This window comes from Procambarus clarkii, chromosome 27 (genome assembly GCF_040958095.1).
Source record: "Procambarus clarkii isolate CNS0578487 chromosome 27, FALCON_Pclarkii_2.0, whole genome shotgun sequence".
NCBI classification, from domain to species: Eukaryota; Metazoa; Arthropoda; class Malacostraca; order Decapoda; family Cambaridae; genus Procambarus; species Procambarus clarkii.
Window position 1 is genome coordinate 17,904,413 of NC_091176.1, and position 17,217 is coordinate 17,921,629.

General features: G+C 44.3%; 1 protein-coding gene across 1 annotated transcript; it reads right to left on the reverse strand.

Moving 5' to 3' along the window:
- Positions 1–6,363: 6,363 nt before the first annotated feature.
- LOC123762539 (tigger transposable element-derived protein 4-like) lies at positions 6,364–16,822 on the reverse strand. The gene is made up of 2 exons (XM_045749039.2): positions 16,700–16,822; positions 6,364–9,953 (listed from the first exon to the last, which is right to left on the reverse strand). The coding sequence occupies exons 1-2, from the start codon at positions 16,780–16,782 to the stop codon at positions 8,618–8,620; spliced, it is 1,419 nt and encodes a 472-aa protein (XP_045604995.2). The 5' UTR covers positions 16,783–16,822; the 3' UTR covers positions 6,364–8,617.
- Positions 16,823–17,217: the final 395 nt, after the last annotated feature.

The following is a 17,217-nucleotide window of genomic DNA, read 5'->3' on the forward strand; positions in this document are numbered from 1 at the left end:
AGCTCCCGCTTCATCGTGAATCCAGCTGGCTCCCGTCCGCACCTTCCAATTCCTCTTCCTTCTCTTCCTTCTCCTCCTCTCCCTCCTCCTCCTTTCTTTTTCTTCTGACCGAGTGATTTGAAATTTAATCATTAACAAATAACATTAAAACATAAACACAAATTCGTCTCATCCTTTGCAGACGATACAAAATTCATCATGAAAATAAATGCTGTAGAATACATTAAAAAACGACAAACCAACGTTAGTGAAGTCTTTGAATACGCAACGGAAAAAAATAACATGATATTTAACAGTAATAAATACAAGATACGTCGGTAACGCAAAAGTGAAGAACTGGCACGAAATACAGAGTACAAGACACACTCAGATCTCGTAGTAGAAAAACAGCATGTGAAGGATCTGGGGATAATGATGTCAGACGACCTGACGTTTAGTGAGCATAACAAAGCAGATATAGAGTCAGCTAGGAAAAACAATTGTATAGATTGTTTTGATGTGATCCTTCACATCTAGGGATTCCTCGACAATCCTCCTAGTATTCAAATCACTTGCGCTGTCCCGACTCTGAGTACTGCTCGGTACTCACTCATCCCTTTCAGTGTAGGTAAGGTTTCTAAAATAGAGGGAATGTAGATAAAACACGATAGACAGAAACGATAAAGCTCCTAAATTATTGGGACCATATCAAAGCTCTAGAATTGTTCTCTCTAGACAGAAGACGAGAGATGTATCCCATAATATACGCATAGAAGATAATGGAAGGAAAGGTTTCCAATTTGCACTAGCAAAATAACATACTGAAGCGAACGATATGGTCTGAAATGCAGACCAGATATGGTGAAGAGTGGAGGTACCATAAGCATTATCAAAGAAAACTATACGAATATCAGAGATCCACGGCTATTCAATATCCTCCCAGCTCCCAGCACGCACAAGACATATTTCCGGGACAAATGTAGGCGAGATAACAATAGACACGTCCCAGCAAGAATGGCTGATACACACCAGAGTGTAGTGAATATATGTGTGGGTCAGCGGGCCGCTCCCAGCAACAGTCCGTTGGACCAAGTTTATCACGAGTCGAGCCTGGCTCCAGGCTGGGCTTGAGGAGTATAGGAACATAACTCCAGAGCCCACTTCAGGCATACTCCAGGTCACTCATCAACCCTACTCTCACCACCTCCACCCTCTACCCCCCCCCCCTCCTTCATCACCCACACACACACTAATTGAGCAATTATCATCCCAACGAGCTCATTTATTTTTCCTCTTTCCCTTCTGTTTATCACACTTCTGCTCTTCCTGCCTCTCTTCCTCTTCCCGCTCCTCTTGTAATCTCTCTCTCCTTCCCTACTTCTCTGCTGCTCCAATTTTTCCAGCCATTTTTTCCTTACCTTCGTGTTTTTTCCTATTCCATATCTCAAGAATCTATTCTTTTGATGCGGCATTCATTCTCCTTTTCTTGAGTTCATTTCCCCATTCTCCATTGTTATTTCCCTCCTCTTAGCCGGCCTCTTCGTCCTTCTCATTTTATGTCTTACGTTATCGGATACAGAAGACTTTTATTGTTTTTTTTTAGAGAAAACATCTTCCACCTTTGTTTTGGGGAGCCGGTTGACCGAGCGGACAGCACACTGGACTTGTGATCCTGTGGTCCCGGGTTCGATCCCGGGCGCTTGCGAGAAACAATGGGCAGTTTCTTTCATCCTATACCCCTGTTACCTAGCAGTAAAATAGGTACCTGGGTGTTAGTCAGCTGTCACGGGCTGCTTTTTGGATGTGGAGGCCTGGTCGAGGACCGGGCCGAGGGGACACTAAAAAGCCCCGAAATCATCTCAAGATAACTCAAGATAACGTACCTGTTTATGGAGGTGAGGAGAGAGAGATAGAGATAGAGATAGAGATAGAGAGAGAGAGAGAGAGAGAGAGAGAGAGAGAGAGAGAGAGAGAGAGAGAGAGAGAGAGAGAGAGAGACAGAGACAGAGACAGAGACAGAGAGAGAGAGAGAGAGAGAGAGAGAGAGAGAGAAGAGAGAGAGAGAGAGAGAGAGAGAAAAGGGGGGGGGGGAAGGAGAGAATGGGTAGAGAGAGAGCACAAAAGACGTTCTTTTTTCAAGACAGGAGCCTTCCCAGATGGACGAGTCGGCAAGCAAAAAAAGTCCACCGGAGGACTTTTTTCTTGGTGGGAAGCAAAAGGAAGAAGACCAGTCCTGTCACCCAGCAGACTTCAAACCCTTCAACCTGAACACACGAGCCCCTTTCAACCTTTCAACTCCAATCCTCTCATCCTACACAGACTCCGACCCTCTCATCCTGCACACTTACTCCATCCCACTCGTCCCACACACTCCATCCCACTCAACCCGCACTCACTCCATCCCTGTCAATATGCAGGTTACAACCCCGAACCAACATTTTGAAACTTCGCCTGTAATATCTTCCAGTTTCTCCATCTTTGCCAAGACTTTCCTCTCGGTGAGGGTTTTCACTCCGTCTTTGAAGTTAATTTTTTTCTTACGAGGAGGAATGAGAGTAAAGGTGAGTAGTGAAGAGAGTTCAGGTTAACGTAAGTCGTGGAAAAGTTAAGTAAAGTGTGAGTATTAAAAAGTTGAGGCTGTTGAAAATAAGTAACAACAAGAGCATGGAGTAGTAGGAACTTGGAGCCCTCCGAAAATTACATGCAACCTATGTGAGACCCACGCTTGAATATGCAGCTCAGGCGTAAGTACCCTTATCCTAGCAATACAAATCAAAGATAAAAATGGTCCTTAAAGGGATTAATATCATAGCTCTGAGAGCTGATGACCTGTGTCGAAAGATTGAGGGTATTGAACTTCTTCAAACCGGAAGAGAGGAGGAACACGGGAGTTTATCAAGGAGATTGTGAAGGAATGTTCAAAACCAGAACTATCAGAACGAAAGAACATATATGGAAGCTGAAGATACAAATAAATCAAGAGATGTCGGGAAGTACTTCATCAGCATAATACTAGAAAATAAATGTAATGAATGAAATGAAAAAGTTGACGAAATTAATAAAAATATATTATATATAATGCAACAAACTGAATTGCCATTGCAATAAATCATTAATATTCCAAGAGGTGAGCTTAGTTCCTGCAGTAAGACAGCGAAAGTACAAGAAGGAGAGTACATCCTGATGAGTACACTTACAACCCACCTACCCTCTCATTGTGCTTTGCAAGTCCAAGATAAAGAAAAACACATCATCGTCTAAGGAGCTAGGAGAGCGCTCAGCAACCTAACCACCATTACATTGCTTAATTGCCTCTCGTTACTTCAGACTGACTCCTTGGCAGAAGAGTGGCTAGAGAACTAGGTAACCAGGAAGAGAGAGAGAGAGAGACAGGTCACCTTGTGCTAACTCTGTATCCTTTTGTCTAATTATTTGTAAGACATGATTAAATTCTCGAAAAGAAATTAATTAAAATAATTACATTTTCACTAACTTGAAATCATGAAGACCAGACCACATACTATAAAGTGAAGGGATGACGACGTTTCGGTCTGTCCTGGACCATTCTCAAGTCGATTGTGTCGTCGTCCCTTCACTTTCTAGTGTGTGGTTTGGTCAACATATTTCAGCCACGTTATTGTCACTCCTCGTCTACTTAAAATCATGAACATAGAGGCGTTTGAAAAAAAAAAAAGATTTCCGAAATAGGGTATTTCAAATAAGCCTTTAAATTGAGTTCATTTCCCCATTCTCCATTGTTATTTCCCTCCTCTTAGCCGGCCTCTTCGTCCTTCTCATTTTATGTCTTACGTTATCGGATTCTCAGTTCTAATTCAGATTGTTTTTGTTTTGATAAACACAAGCAGCAAGAGGCTTAAATGAGACAACCAGCATCAGCGTTCCAGCTTAAGCTTGGCAAGACGGCAATTAAGAACAAAATCCTGGAAGGCTTTTGAGAGAGCCAGCCTTCTCATTTAACTTGGCGGGTAAGAATGTTGTTCATTAATCCCAAGTGTTGGTGCTGACCCCACACAACACTCTCCTACCAAGTGTTGGTGCTGACCCCACACAACACTCTCCTACCAAGTGTTGGTGCTGACCCCACACAACACTCTCCTACCAAGTGTTGGTGCTGACCCCACACAACACTCTCCTACCAAGTGTTGGTGCTGACCCCACACAACACTCTCCTACCAAGTGTTGCTGTGATAAAACACTGAAGTTACATATATAATTGCTACGTATACATATATTTAGACACATTGTAATAATTGTATAATAATCGCATGGGATAAATTCGATTGAAAAGATTGAATTAACGTTTAAAATTAATTATATATATATATATATATATATATATATATATATATATATATATATATATATATATATATATATATATATATATATATATATATATATATATATATATATATATATATATATATATATTATTTTTTCTTCCATCACGAAGGTCACACTTCTCCCCCAGGAAGGTCACACTTCTCCCCCAGGAAGGTCACACTTCTCCCCCAGGAAGGTCACACTTCTCCATCAGAAAGGTCACACCTCTGAGTCAAGAAGGTCGCACTTTTCCATCAGGAAGGTCACACCTCTCCATCAGGAAGGTCACACCTCTCCATCAAGAAGGTCAAACCTCTCCATCAGGAAGGTCACACCTCTCCATCAAGAAGGTCAAACCTCTCCATCACGAAGGTCACACCTCTCCATCAAGAAGGTCACACCTCCCCATCAAGAAGGTCAAACCTCTCCATCAGGATGGTCACACCTCTCCATCAAGAAGGTCACACCTCTCCATCAAGAAGGTCACACCTCTCCATCAAGAAGGTCACACCTCTCCATCAAGAAGGTCACACCTCTCCGGCCATAGGGTGACCCCCGCCAGCGCCCGCCCTGGCCACGCAAAATGTGAAAGTCTTGAGAATTTCTTAATGAAACAGCTTGGAATGCAAGGTAAGAGCAGGGGAATAAGGTGGAGGTGAATACCACCTCCACTCAACCACTCAACACCCGTCTTTATCATTCTTGAAGAAGGAAGGGATGATGAGATTAATAATTGCGAATCTTGTTTTACTTAACAACCGCTACTGATGCTAAAATATCTATATTATATATGGCCATGATGTCATATATATGACACTATTACCAGATATACATACAGACATACCCGCGAGCACTGAGAGGTCACCAATATATATATTATTTACTGAAACGTATAATTTCGTAATGATAGAGTGGCCAAGTTACATATCTCCCAATCACGAAAAATTGAAATGGCAAGCCAATTAAGGCAGGGGTCGTAAACAAAGCATAATTGGTTGACTGATGCTGTGAGTAGCATCAGGAAACGAGTTTAGTAAGGAAATAACACTTCCAAGTTACCGCCACAAATTTCCCTTTGATACCGAATTCTACAGAAGGGAATAGTGCTGTTATTAAGGAGAATGCAATATAATCAAAGCCAGATCCTAACATTACATAATCCCCTAATAAGTTACAGAATATCGTTAACGATAAGTGGCGACTGCCAGAGTCGGTGTAGCAGCCTGAAAAAGAATCCGTTATAGGGAGGCAACACGAGTTTCTGGCTAAAAAGTATCCGTTAGAGGGAGGAAGCACTAATGGCGCCACCACTGAAAACACATTAGAATCGCCAAATCGTATCAATTCTGTGAGGAGAGTTCATTATTTCAGTCCCCCATTGGACTAGTGGATGGTTTCTCCTTCTCAGTTAAGAGAATTTGAACCTTCCGAGAACACTATCGTGAGGAGAGTGGATTGAGAGTCCAGAGGCCTCATACTGGTGACGTGGTACACCAGTGTGTAGGGATGCGACTACATACTAAGCTGGACTAGACCATAGAGCGTCTCCGTCTAGAGAGAGAGAGAGAGATGCAATGAACTCGGTGACCTAATTTGGATGCCAGATAGGAATAACGAGCTAACAGCCATAGGAATGTGTAAAATATGTTATATTTACATTCCAAAAGTCTTACAGACAAGGAGTGATGTATTTTCTAACAGTCAGCATTTTAGTCATGATGAAAATGCCATACAAACATGAGGCTTGCAACTGTTCATTAATCCAGCTGGCGCCTGGTGTGCCGAGCATTTGGCCTCTGTTGTTGAGGACGGGCTGATTTAGGAGCATGTGAGCGAAGCTCTGGAAGAAAAGTTCCAACGTCATTATTTGACGGTTGTGTTTAAGGAGAATTTCACTCAGAAGAAAAGGTTTGTCCACTGGATAAATGAGCATTTATTTCATTTAGATAAATGAGCAAATGAGCATTTATGAGGACGGGCTGAGCACTGGAGGTTCTATAACAGTCTAAGGCTTCAGTTAAATAAATATAACAAAACATACACTTTTCTTAGCACCAACTTTATTAATTGACAGCGGGGAGGTATACTGAGAACTCACCTGTGTATTCTCACTAGTGAGGAGCATAGGTACATTGAGGACTCACCTGTGTACTCCTTGTTAGTGGGGAAATACAGGTACACTGAGGACTCACCTCTCGTCCTCTCCTATGTTTTATCACCAGTGAGGATCACAGGTACACTGATGGACTTGTCTTATCCTTTCAGTATATATAACAGTATAATAAGATGGGTCTTCAAAATACCCGCATGCTTTTTGATGTAATATTGAATAAAATTGTTTATCAAGCTACATTTAAAATAATATATTTTCTGTATAAAATATACTCAAATCAACTTACAAAAGCCTTTGTATTACTGTATGTAACGTATTAAATTGATCAAAGCACATCTATAAATATTTGATTCTGCTGCAACTTCAGACATCCTGAAGGTTACTATGTATTAAAAAGTTTGGTTTATGTAATTACAAATGTATTTAAATATTTCTATTAAAAGTCTATCACCATTTGGACTATGCGTGCGTGCGTACGTACGCTGTGAGGTACAATATTGTGTGTATAAAAGATTGAAGGAACAATGTACTGTATACTTTTGACCATATTTATGCGACAAACATATAATTTAAGAGTACACACACACACACACACACACACACACACACACACACACACACACACACACACACACACACACACACATACTTACACACACAAGTCCATTCGGACTCCGAAATAAACATTCGGTGTCCAAATGCTTGGGTTTGATTCCCGGCGGAGGTGAAAACAATTGGGCAGATTTTCATTTATCCTGATGCACCTGTTCACCAAACAGTAAATAGTAATCTGGGAGTTAGGCAGCTGCTAGGGGCTGTTTCCTGGGGATGTATGTATGTGCGCGTGTGTTAGAGAGAAATATATGCAGTAGATATAACAGAGGAAAAATAGACTGGTTAGAAAGGCGGGATCCAAGAGCTAATAGCTCGATTCTGCAGACACAAACAAACAAATAATAAATACACACACACACACACACACAAATGAACATCAATCACAAATACAAGCGCAAGAACAAACACATGCATATATAAACACCACATAAGCACCCACACACACATACACATTACACACACATTACACACAGGAAGTAAAAACGCTATAACAATATATATATATCAATATAGAAAATTTTATGTGTAAATTCTGTGCATCAAAATATTCCATTTAAGTTAAATTAACAAGTATAATATTAATAATAATAACAACAATAATAATAATAATAATAATAATAATAATAATAATAATAATAATAATAATAATAATAATAATAATAATAAAACGCTCCTGTAACAAACAAAAAAACGAAGGATCGCTGGCAACTTTTTTTTACATCAGTTTCCACTCAAAACAATTTACATAAGCCATTTACAAAATAATTTACTGCTTAAATTAGTGACTGCTCTAGGTGCAGACACACGCTGCTGTACGAACAACAACAACAACAAAATGTCAGAAACCGTAGGTCAGTAACCATCGATGCCAAAACAACACGACGTTATTTTGTTGTCAAACTTCAAACAAAAATAACTTGTCAAACTTCAGGTCGGTACCGTAATAACTACGATTGACGACGGTACGACGATGCTCTCCACGTCAGTCTTTTATGGTACCGTCCTGGGGCCTGATTCACGAAAGCACTTACGAACGTGTACATCTTTCCTCAATCTTTGACGGCTTTGGTTACATTTATTAAACAGTTTTCAAGCATGAAATCTTCCCATTCAACTGTTGTTATTGTTATAAACAGCCTCCTGGTGCTTCGGAGCTCATTAACACTTTAATAATTAGAAACAAAGGCGCCAAAGATTGAGAAAAGATGTATAGGTTCGTAAGTGCTTTCGTGAATCTGGCCCCTGGGATCTAAATGCAATCAGGACGTTGTGACTACACCATACGCATTCACTTGTTTTCCAGCTATGGCCACAGTAGTGATCATGCGCACGACGGTATGGTATATTAGTTCTCTTTAAGCTTATTAAGCTTCATACTGGGTCGATATAAATAGGAACTGCCTCGAATTGTCTATTTCGAAGCAGTTTCTATAATTCTTATTTTCTCAATTTTACTGTGTCATACACCTCACTGGAATTTGTCATCCAAATCGTAATGTTTCTTCTTTGTAATCCAATTTTGTTCACTTCTGTATCCTTATCTTTGCAAACTTGTCATCCACAGCTTTACACATTAACATTTTCAATACTGTGTTTTGTTTTTGTGGGTTCTTCTTGAGGTCTGACACTTACCTTGCGCCAGAAGGCCTGAATGTTCAGCAAGTGGCCGAGCATCTCTGCAGCCTGGGGACAGGCCACCAGGAACGACTGTATCGCGCAGAAGGCTGATCTCATCCGGTAAGCGTCTGGCAGTTGCTGGGGCATGGGTTCCGTCTCGCTCAGTTCACCGTCGTCGGCGTAGTCGGAGGCTCCGCCCTCCGAAAACATGTAAACACTTGCATCTTCTAGCTCCTCGAGACTCTCCAAGTCGTTGCTCTCGGGTGACGCTGTGGTCGCCAGGTTATCATCAGCAGACACACACGCGTTGAAGTCCTCGATGTCAAGTCCATTTTGCTTGAGCACTTCAAAAGGCGGAATGTCTATAACAGGTTCAGATGGAGATTCTGTGATGCTCCCAGATGAAAAGCCGCAGCTTCTGAATGCGCTGATGATGACATCAGGCGATATAGTAATCCAGGAGAGCTGGAGACGGTACAGGGCGTCGGGCAGTGGTACTGTGAAGTTCTTACGGTCTTTGATACAGTCATTCATCTTTTCCAGAAGGCCCCACTTGTATTGGACTTTAAGCTGGCGAATAATTCCCTCTCGCAGTGGCTGGATCTTGTTGGCGTTATCAGGAAAGAAAATTAGAGTAATTGCTCTCAGGTCCTTTAGGGGAGGGTGAGCGGTGTTCTTCTCGAGAACCATGACGACGCTACGCTGGGAGTCAAACAAGGTTTGATCAATCTCCCTTATCCATTCCTCAAAAATGGCAGCCGTCAGTTTAGCGTGTTTTTCCTTCCTGTAGGAAGCCGGCAGAGTGTGGACGCCCCTGAAGCTTCTGCTGGACATGGCCAACCGCCCAACAACAAAAAGAGGGAGTCTTGCGGTGCCAGACATGTTGACCGCCAAGAGCACCGTCAGGCGCCTGTCCGACTTGGCGCAAGAACCATAAAACTCCCGTCGAGGAGTCTTTGTGGTGCGCGTCTCCGGCACCAGCGAGTAGTAGAGCGCGAACTCCCCGGCGCTGAAGACGTCTTCTGGATCATAGGTAGCCAACACGTCCCGCAGACACGTCGGAAACGTGACGGAGGTCTTGGTGACCTTGGGGCCGACGGCTCGAGCCTTACCGTGGGTGGCACCGGCCTCCTTGTAAGCAGCATTAACACGTTTGCCGGCCTCGGGTTCACTAGAGGCTCCTAGGGGTTTGCCGCAGAGATAGGATTCCTCCCTGATGAATAGGGGCTCCACAACAGGGACTCTGGCTCCTGCACCGTCCACTGTGGCCTCTCCCTCGGTAGCGCTGAAAACCAGGAGGCGGCGTCAATCAGGAGCAGAATATGGCGTGTGTTGAGGTGAGTGTTGCTGCTAGAGGCCACACTCAACACATGAGAGAGAGCTCCCCATACATGGCTAGGAAGCTCCCCACCTATTGTACATATCTTACAACACACTGTGTAAAGTAAACACACTGTAGGCAACTCCCCACCTCACGCAGAACAGCCAGTATCACCCCACTCCCCTTCCCCATTTGCACATACTTGCCAATACCAAGTCATTCACACAGCAGCCAGACACCCCCCCCCCTTTTTAAACACAGCAGCCAGACCTCCCTTACACACAGCAGCCAGACCTCCCTTACACACAGCAGCCAGACCTCCCTTACACACAGCAGCCAGACCTCCCTTACACACAGCAGCCAGACCCCACTACATAGAGGAGCCCGCCCCCATACACACAGCCGCCAGTACCACCACACACAAGAATCCTCCTCGTGGACTGCTCCCCTCTTCATGAATAAAACAAGCACACACCACACACACACACACACACACACACACACACACACACACACACACACACACACACACACACACACACACACACACACACACACACACCCACACCCACACACACACACCCACACACACACACACACACACACACACACACACACACCCACACACACACACACACACACACACACAACTAACACAGCTGCGATGTGGAGAAGAACCTTTACCTTCCTAACAAGAAACAAAGTACCGAGAACAGCAGTAACGACAAACTGAGACAAGTACATAGTAATCAATAACCAGACACAACAAACCATAAAATAGTGAATGAATGATGGTGAAAACCAGCGCAGCCAGACGCACGAGCAAGGCAGACAACGCTCGGAGAGTCAAGTTATCGTACTGCTCAACTGTTCTCCGCTGGTTAATTGAATGCTTATAAGGCGTTGCTCATTTTGAAACCTAATTCAGAGCAATGAAGGGTAGGGTAGACAGATCGAGTGAAGGGAGTGGAAGAGCACACTAGTGGCATCAGGTGAAAGGAAACATGCCTAACTATGGCTGTTCTGCCATAGGGCTGAACCCCGAATTCCTCGATTGTGAATCGAAGACGTAGACCACTGAACTACAGAAGTTGGACCAATAACGCTCAGAGAACGAGAAGAGATTTTGCAAAGTTGAAATTATAGTAAAGTGAATTATATATAATATGGGTCAATAGGTCTTCTGCAGCTTCCTTTATACTTGAATTATTATGCAGTAACCCATAGTGCATCATCCCATAGTGTATTATGCAGTAACCCATAGTGCATCATCCCATAGTGTATTATGCAGTAACCCATAGTGCATCATCCCATAGTGTATTATGCAGTAACCCATAGTGCATCATCCCATAGTGTATTATGCAGTAACCCATAGTGCATCATCCCATAGTGTATTATGCAGTAACCCTTAGTGCATCATCCCATAGTGTATTATGCAGTAACCCTTAGTGCATCATCCCATAGTGTATTATGCAGTAACCCATAGTGCATCATCCCATAGTGTATTATGCAGTAACCCTTAGTGCATCATCCCATAGTGTATTATGCAGTAACCCTTAGTGCATCATCCCACGGTGTATTTAAATACAATAATAGTATTCTCGAATATAAAAAAAACGATTGAGTGACATTTCTATACTGCTAACACCAATAAGGAACAAGATAGGAAGGATGTACACGGGCTTTAATCTATATAGAGTTGTTTAAATAATTTGGACTAGTGGACGGAAGAGTTGCCATAACGTGGCAAGAAAATCTAGAAGGAAGGAAGGGAACTATTAGGAGAAAGAGCCAAGCCATTACGACTATATAGCACTTGGAAGGGGTCAGGATAAGGTTTTGGGATGGGACAGGGGAAAGGAAAGGTGCCCAACCACTTGGACGGTCGGGGATTGAACGCCGACCTGCGGGAAGCGAGTCCACCCCCAAGTGATTGGGCAGGAGACAAAACAGACATCGAATAATTAGAAATAGTGACAGAAATTGAAAAAAAGATAAGAAGATAGTTGATAACAGGAAACAGGACATTTTCATTGTATTAGAGAAAAGTGGATAGAAATATGGAGTCCAAGAGCTAAAGCTCGATAGTGCAGGCACAAATAGGTGATTAGACACACGCGGCAGCCACCCACTGTACACAGCCAACCAGTGTTCCATAGACTGCGGCAGCGGTCCCCTGCGGCAGACTCTCCCGCAGTGAAGGGTCGACCAGAGTGCTCCGATACATCCACTTTGTATCATCATAATTTACACCACCACCAGCCGTATGTAAATTGTCGCCCCCGCCAGACCACTCCCGCCCCCGCCAGACCACTCTCGCCCCCGCTAGACCACTCTCACCCCCGCCAGACCACTCTCACCCCCGCCAGACCACTCTCACCCCCGCCAGACCACTCTCACCCCCGCCAGACCACTCTCGCCCCCGCCAGACCACTCTCACCCCCGCCAGACCACTCTCACCCCCGCCAGACCACTCTCACCCCCGCCAGACCACTCTCACCCCCGCCAGACCACTCTCACCCCCGCCAGACCACTCTCACCCCCGCCAGACCACTCTCACCCCCGCCAGACCACTCTCGCCCCCGCCAGACCACTCTCGCCCCCGCCAGACCACTCTCGCCCCCGCCAGACCACTCTCACCCCCGCCAGACCACTCTCGCCCCCGCCAGACCACTCCCGCCCCCGCCAGACCACTCTCGCCCCCGCCAGACCACTCTCACCACCGCCAGACCGCTCCCGCCCCCGCCAGACCACTCCCGCCCCCGCCAGACCACTCCCGCCCCCGCCAGACCACTCTCGCCCCCGCCAGACCACTCCCGCCCCCGCCAGACCACTCTCGCCCCCGCCAGACCACTCCCGCCCCCGCCAGACCACTCTCGCCCCCGCCAGACCACTCCCGCCCCCACCAGACCACTCTCGCCCCCGCCAGACCACTCTCGCCCCCGCCAGACCACTCCCGCCCCCGCCAGACCACTCTCGCCCCCGCCAGACCACTCCCGCCCCCGGCAGACCACTCCCGCCCCCACCAGACCACTCTCGCCCCCGCCAGACCACTCTCGCCCCCGCCAGACCACTCTCGCCCCCGCCAGACCACTCTCGCCCCCGCCAGACCACTCTCGCCCCCGCCAGACCACTCTCGCCCCCGCCAGACCACTCCCGCCCCCGCCAGACCACTCCCGCCCCCGCCAGACCACTCCCGCCCCCGCCACAATGTAGTGTAAGACATGTACACGACCTGAGCCAGCGACCCAAGACCCGTGTCAGGACTAGCGACCTCCAGGTCCCCAGCTCAGTGTGGCAAACTTCCCCACCCACGCTCTCAGCGAGACGATGACACAGCAAGTAACACAACACGGTAACTTCCCAGCTATCATAATGTGTATATATTCACCACAATGACAACAACTGCTATAATTTTAGGTGTCAAGGGCTTGCCTCTATAGATTAACAGTATAAGTTGGGTATAAGGTAAGGATACCTTTGTAAATGACGGTAATAATAATAATAATAATAATAATATGGTAAATGATACCATAATATCCTAGCCGTCATCTCACACGGACTATCCTAACCAACTACCCCCCATACATAAAGTACTCGGTACTACATGTGTGTCCAGAGAGAACTGGACACACATGAGCCCAGTGCTCTCTCAGGACACGCCTCCAGACCACAGCACGCTGACCAGCACACTAAGCTCTTGACCAAGCCACACACTAGAAGGTGAAGAGACGACGACGTTTCGACGTCACAATCGACTTGAGAATGGTCCAGGACGGACCGGAACGTCGTCGTCCCTTCACTTTCTAGTGTGTGGTCTGGTCAACATATTTCAGCTACGTTATTGTGACTCATCGCCTGTAGCACACTAAGCTGTCCAGAGAACCCCAAGGGAGAGCTGTATGTCCGGCTATGGTTAGATTCGAGTATACTGAACGGACCTGTCATGGGGCCATGAGTCCTCACCTGGGGCCAAGATTCAGCAACCATTAACGCAACCATTAACGCAACCATTTAGGAACCTGTGCAGCTTTTCTCAATATGCTAAACAAGGAAAGAGTTTGTTCATTATTATGCGTCAGTCATTCTAATCACTTGTCATAAAAAGCAGCTGCAGTATACACAATACAAACAAATGAGTTTCATTAGAAAAATATTCTAATTTTATGTATGAGTGAATATATATGATACAGAAGTTATCCTGACACTTAATCCTGGAAATTGTGTTCTGATGATTTGTAATATTGACCAATCCCTGTTAGCTGATTTTATTGCGTGGCGAGATTCTTGTCAAATATTCCTGTAAGTACCTGGATAATATTAACTTCTCACCATGTACTTTACCATGACGATGGATTACATCGATCCAGTGTTATCAGAGACTTTAAAGTTAGAATTTATAATACAATAAATGAAATTCACCAATTTCACACCTAGTGGAAAACAGTTATTTCCAAATCAGTATTTCAGTGTGTACGTCTCAATGAAATATGTGACCTACACATCGTATGACTATGACATACATGACCCGTAAGGTCATATGTGCCCTCAGTGCCAAAATGTATAAAATAAACATTGGAATAACGTAAATATCCAATACGTAATCCTGAGTTATATTTTAAAACTCTTTACGATTTGCTGAATGACCTAATGTTGAGACCTCTAATGGAACCAATAATTCTACCAAATGATACATTTTTGTTACAATTTACCAACTGATCCGATTAGCATCATTAGGTCTCTATCAACTCCTCGATTATGTCGTTTTAAGCTAAACATATCAACATATGTAGGAGGAATTATTACATAGTCATAAATTGTGAGATTATGAACTGAGTGTGAGCAATGGAGAGGCTGTCGAAGTAAGCTTTCCGATGTTTGAACTCCGTCTTCAATGTAACTGATGCAGACTTGTCTAGGAACTGTGAGTAATGTTGATGTTTGATCCAGACTTGTCTAGGAACTGTGAGTAATGTTGATGTTTGATCCAGACTTGTCTATAAACTCTATTATTGTAATGTTTGCCAGTTTAGGCACATTCCTGGAGTGCAGATATGGCGCTACAATGTAAGTGAGTACAAGAACAATCAATTATATTACTATTTATTCTTCAATGCCATCTACCGCTGTTTGCTACTAGGCCTACGACTACTTTCCAGGACTACTACTACTACTACTTCTGCTACTACTACTTATGCTAGTACTACGACTACTTTCCAGGACTACTACTACTACTACTACTACTACTACTACTACTTCTGCTACTACTACTTCTACTCCTACGTCTACTCTCACCCCACATCAGCATTATTCCTACTGGCCGCGTCAAATTAGTACGTGATTCAAGACGGCAGTATCCACTGATGAGAGATGTACAAAGTTTCTCACAAGGGTTTAATTTCGCGGTAATTTATCACTTAATCTGCTGTGTACTGACTACGTTAGCGCCTAAGGTTCCAACACATGAGATTTACGGGTCACTTTTTTTTTGGTTTAATTCGTGTTTTGTTCACTGATGTTCACTAATTAATTAGACAACAGCTTCGCCCGCCTCTCTCTGCTACCTAATGACGACATTCAATCCAACTTGTCCCTACTAGCATTAATATTAATAGGAGTAATGGTAGCATTAGTGGTTGTGAGAAACATAGACAGTCTTGGCCTAGGGGGGGGGGGCGGCACCAGTTGCAGAGTTGTTTAATGTCTAAACTAATTTAAGTTCACAAGTTCACCGTGTTAATTGACCTTTGTTGCACACTTCGTCGCGAATGTGTGCACAGAGATGTTTCTTCCTTGAAGCAGTGTTTACAATGCCTATATTTACCACAAATTTTGGTTAGACACAATTGTAATTCTAATTTCCCCTCATTTGCGAAAGTTTGTTTCTCCTCTTTCAGAATAAACACTAAACTGTGTAGTTTCGATGAAAGCCGAGGGAGGGGGGGGGGGTGAATCCGACTCCACGTGGCTGCTTACACTCCCACAACAGGAAAATCGACCCATTTTTAGGCGAGTTTTGCAATCGATACAGACCCCGCTGAACACCCGTTCTCTGTGGTGCCGCTCCCGACGTCACAGAAAACGGGGACTTTCCAGCCATCTTTCCTCGTGATTTCCAGCCATGTCAATAACATCAGAGGAGGTCCACGCCCGTGGGGCCGCCCGTCTCTGACAATAATGCCTACAGCTGCGGCTCATCATTTGGAATAACAGCGACTAATGACGACGATCAATGCTAAACACTCCCAGAGATATTGCCCAATGTTTACCGGCATAAACACACTCGATATTTATCTCGCTGTATCGTTTGCTGTTCGCATTCCTTCTCAAGAAAGATTCTCTCTTGGGTATATCTTCACCAGTAATGGTAAATAAAGTAGAGATAAGTGAAACAAGAGTAGTGGAAGAGGTATGAATGACACGCCTCTCAAGTCCTCTGTACACAATATTTCTTCACTGAAGAATGATTTTTTTTCTTCGATTAACACAAGCGATCAATACAATATTCAGCTTTAATAGTTCGGGTTCTTTGTCTAATGAAACAACGTCAGGTATCGTCTTTCACTTAAGGAAATGTTGGGATATGAGCTGGTGTCAGAGACGGGTGAGGAGGAGGAGGTGGACAGAGACTGTTTCTGTCCCCTACGGTCATGAGACGGGCCTCATGTGGTGACGTACACATGCATCAACACCTTAAAGACGGTACTCACGTATAGCAGGAGGAGGGAGCCTTAATGTGTTGCGGTAGCTGTTCAAAATATTGGCGAAATTCTTCAAACTCTCTGTCTGCCATCTTGAATAGATTGTCGGGTAGACTCGCTGCACGTACAGGTTGCCTATGAGCGCCGTGGGCGGTCACCTCGCCGAGCTAGCCGCCGAGCCCCCACGTTGTCCACCTGAGGCTCCGGTTGACAAATAGCTTTAAACTTTCGCCTTTATTTATATACTTTTTTTTACTTGTGTAAAGGAACGGCTTCGTTAACTTTTACCTGGTCAGATTAAGAACATTATCAATAAACTCTTAACGGTACATTTATGGGTTCACATCGATCTTCCCAAAGTAAAATACGGAACAAAACTCCGCTTTAATATTAGCTACATGGCACCTGATAGATGAAAACATAAGAATCAATAGAAAACGAGACTTTATTGGAATGTTTAAGGAGAAAAATGAATAGGTATCCATTACAATTTTTGATCTATGGAAGATTGGATTAGTGGTGAGATC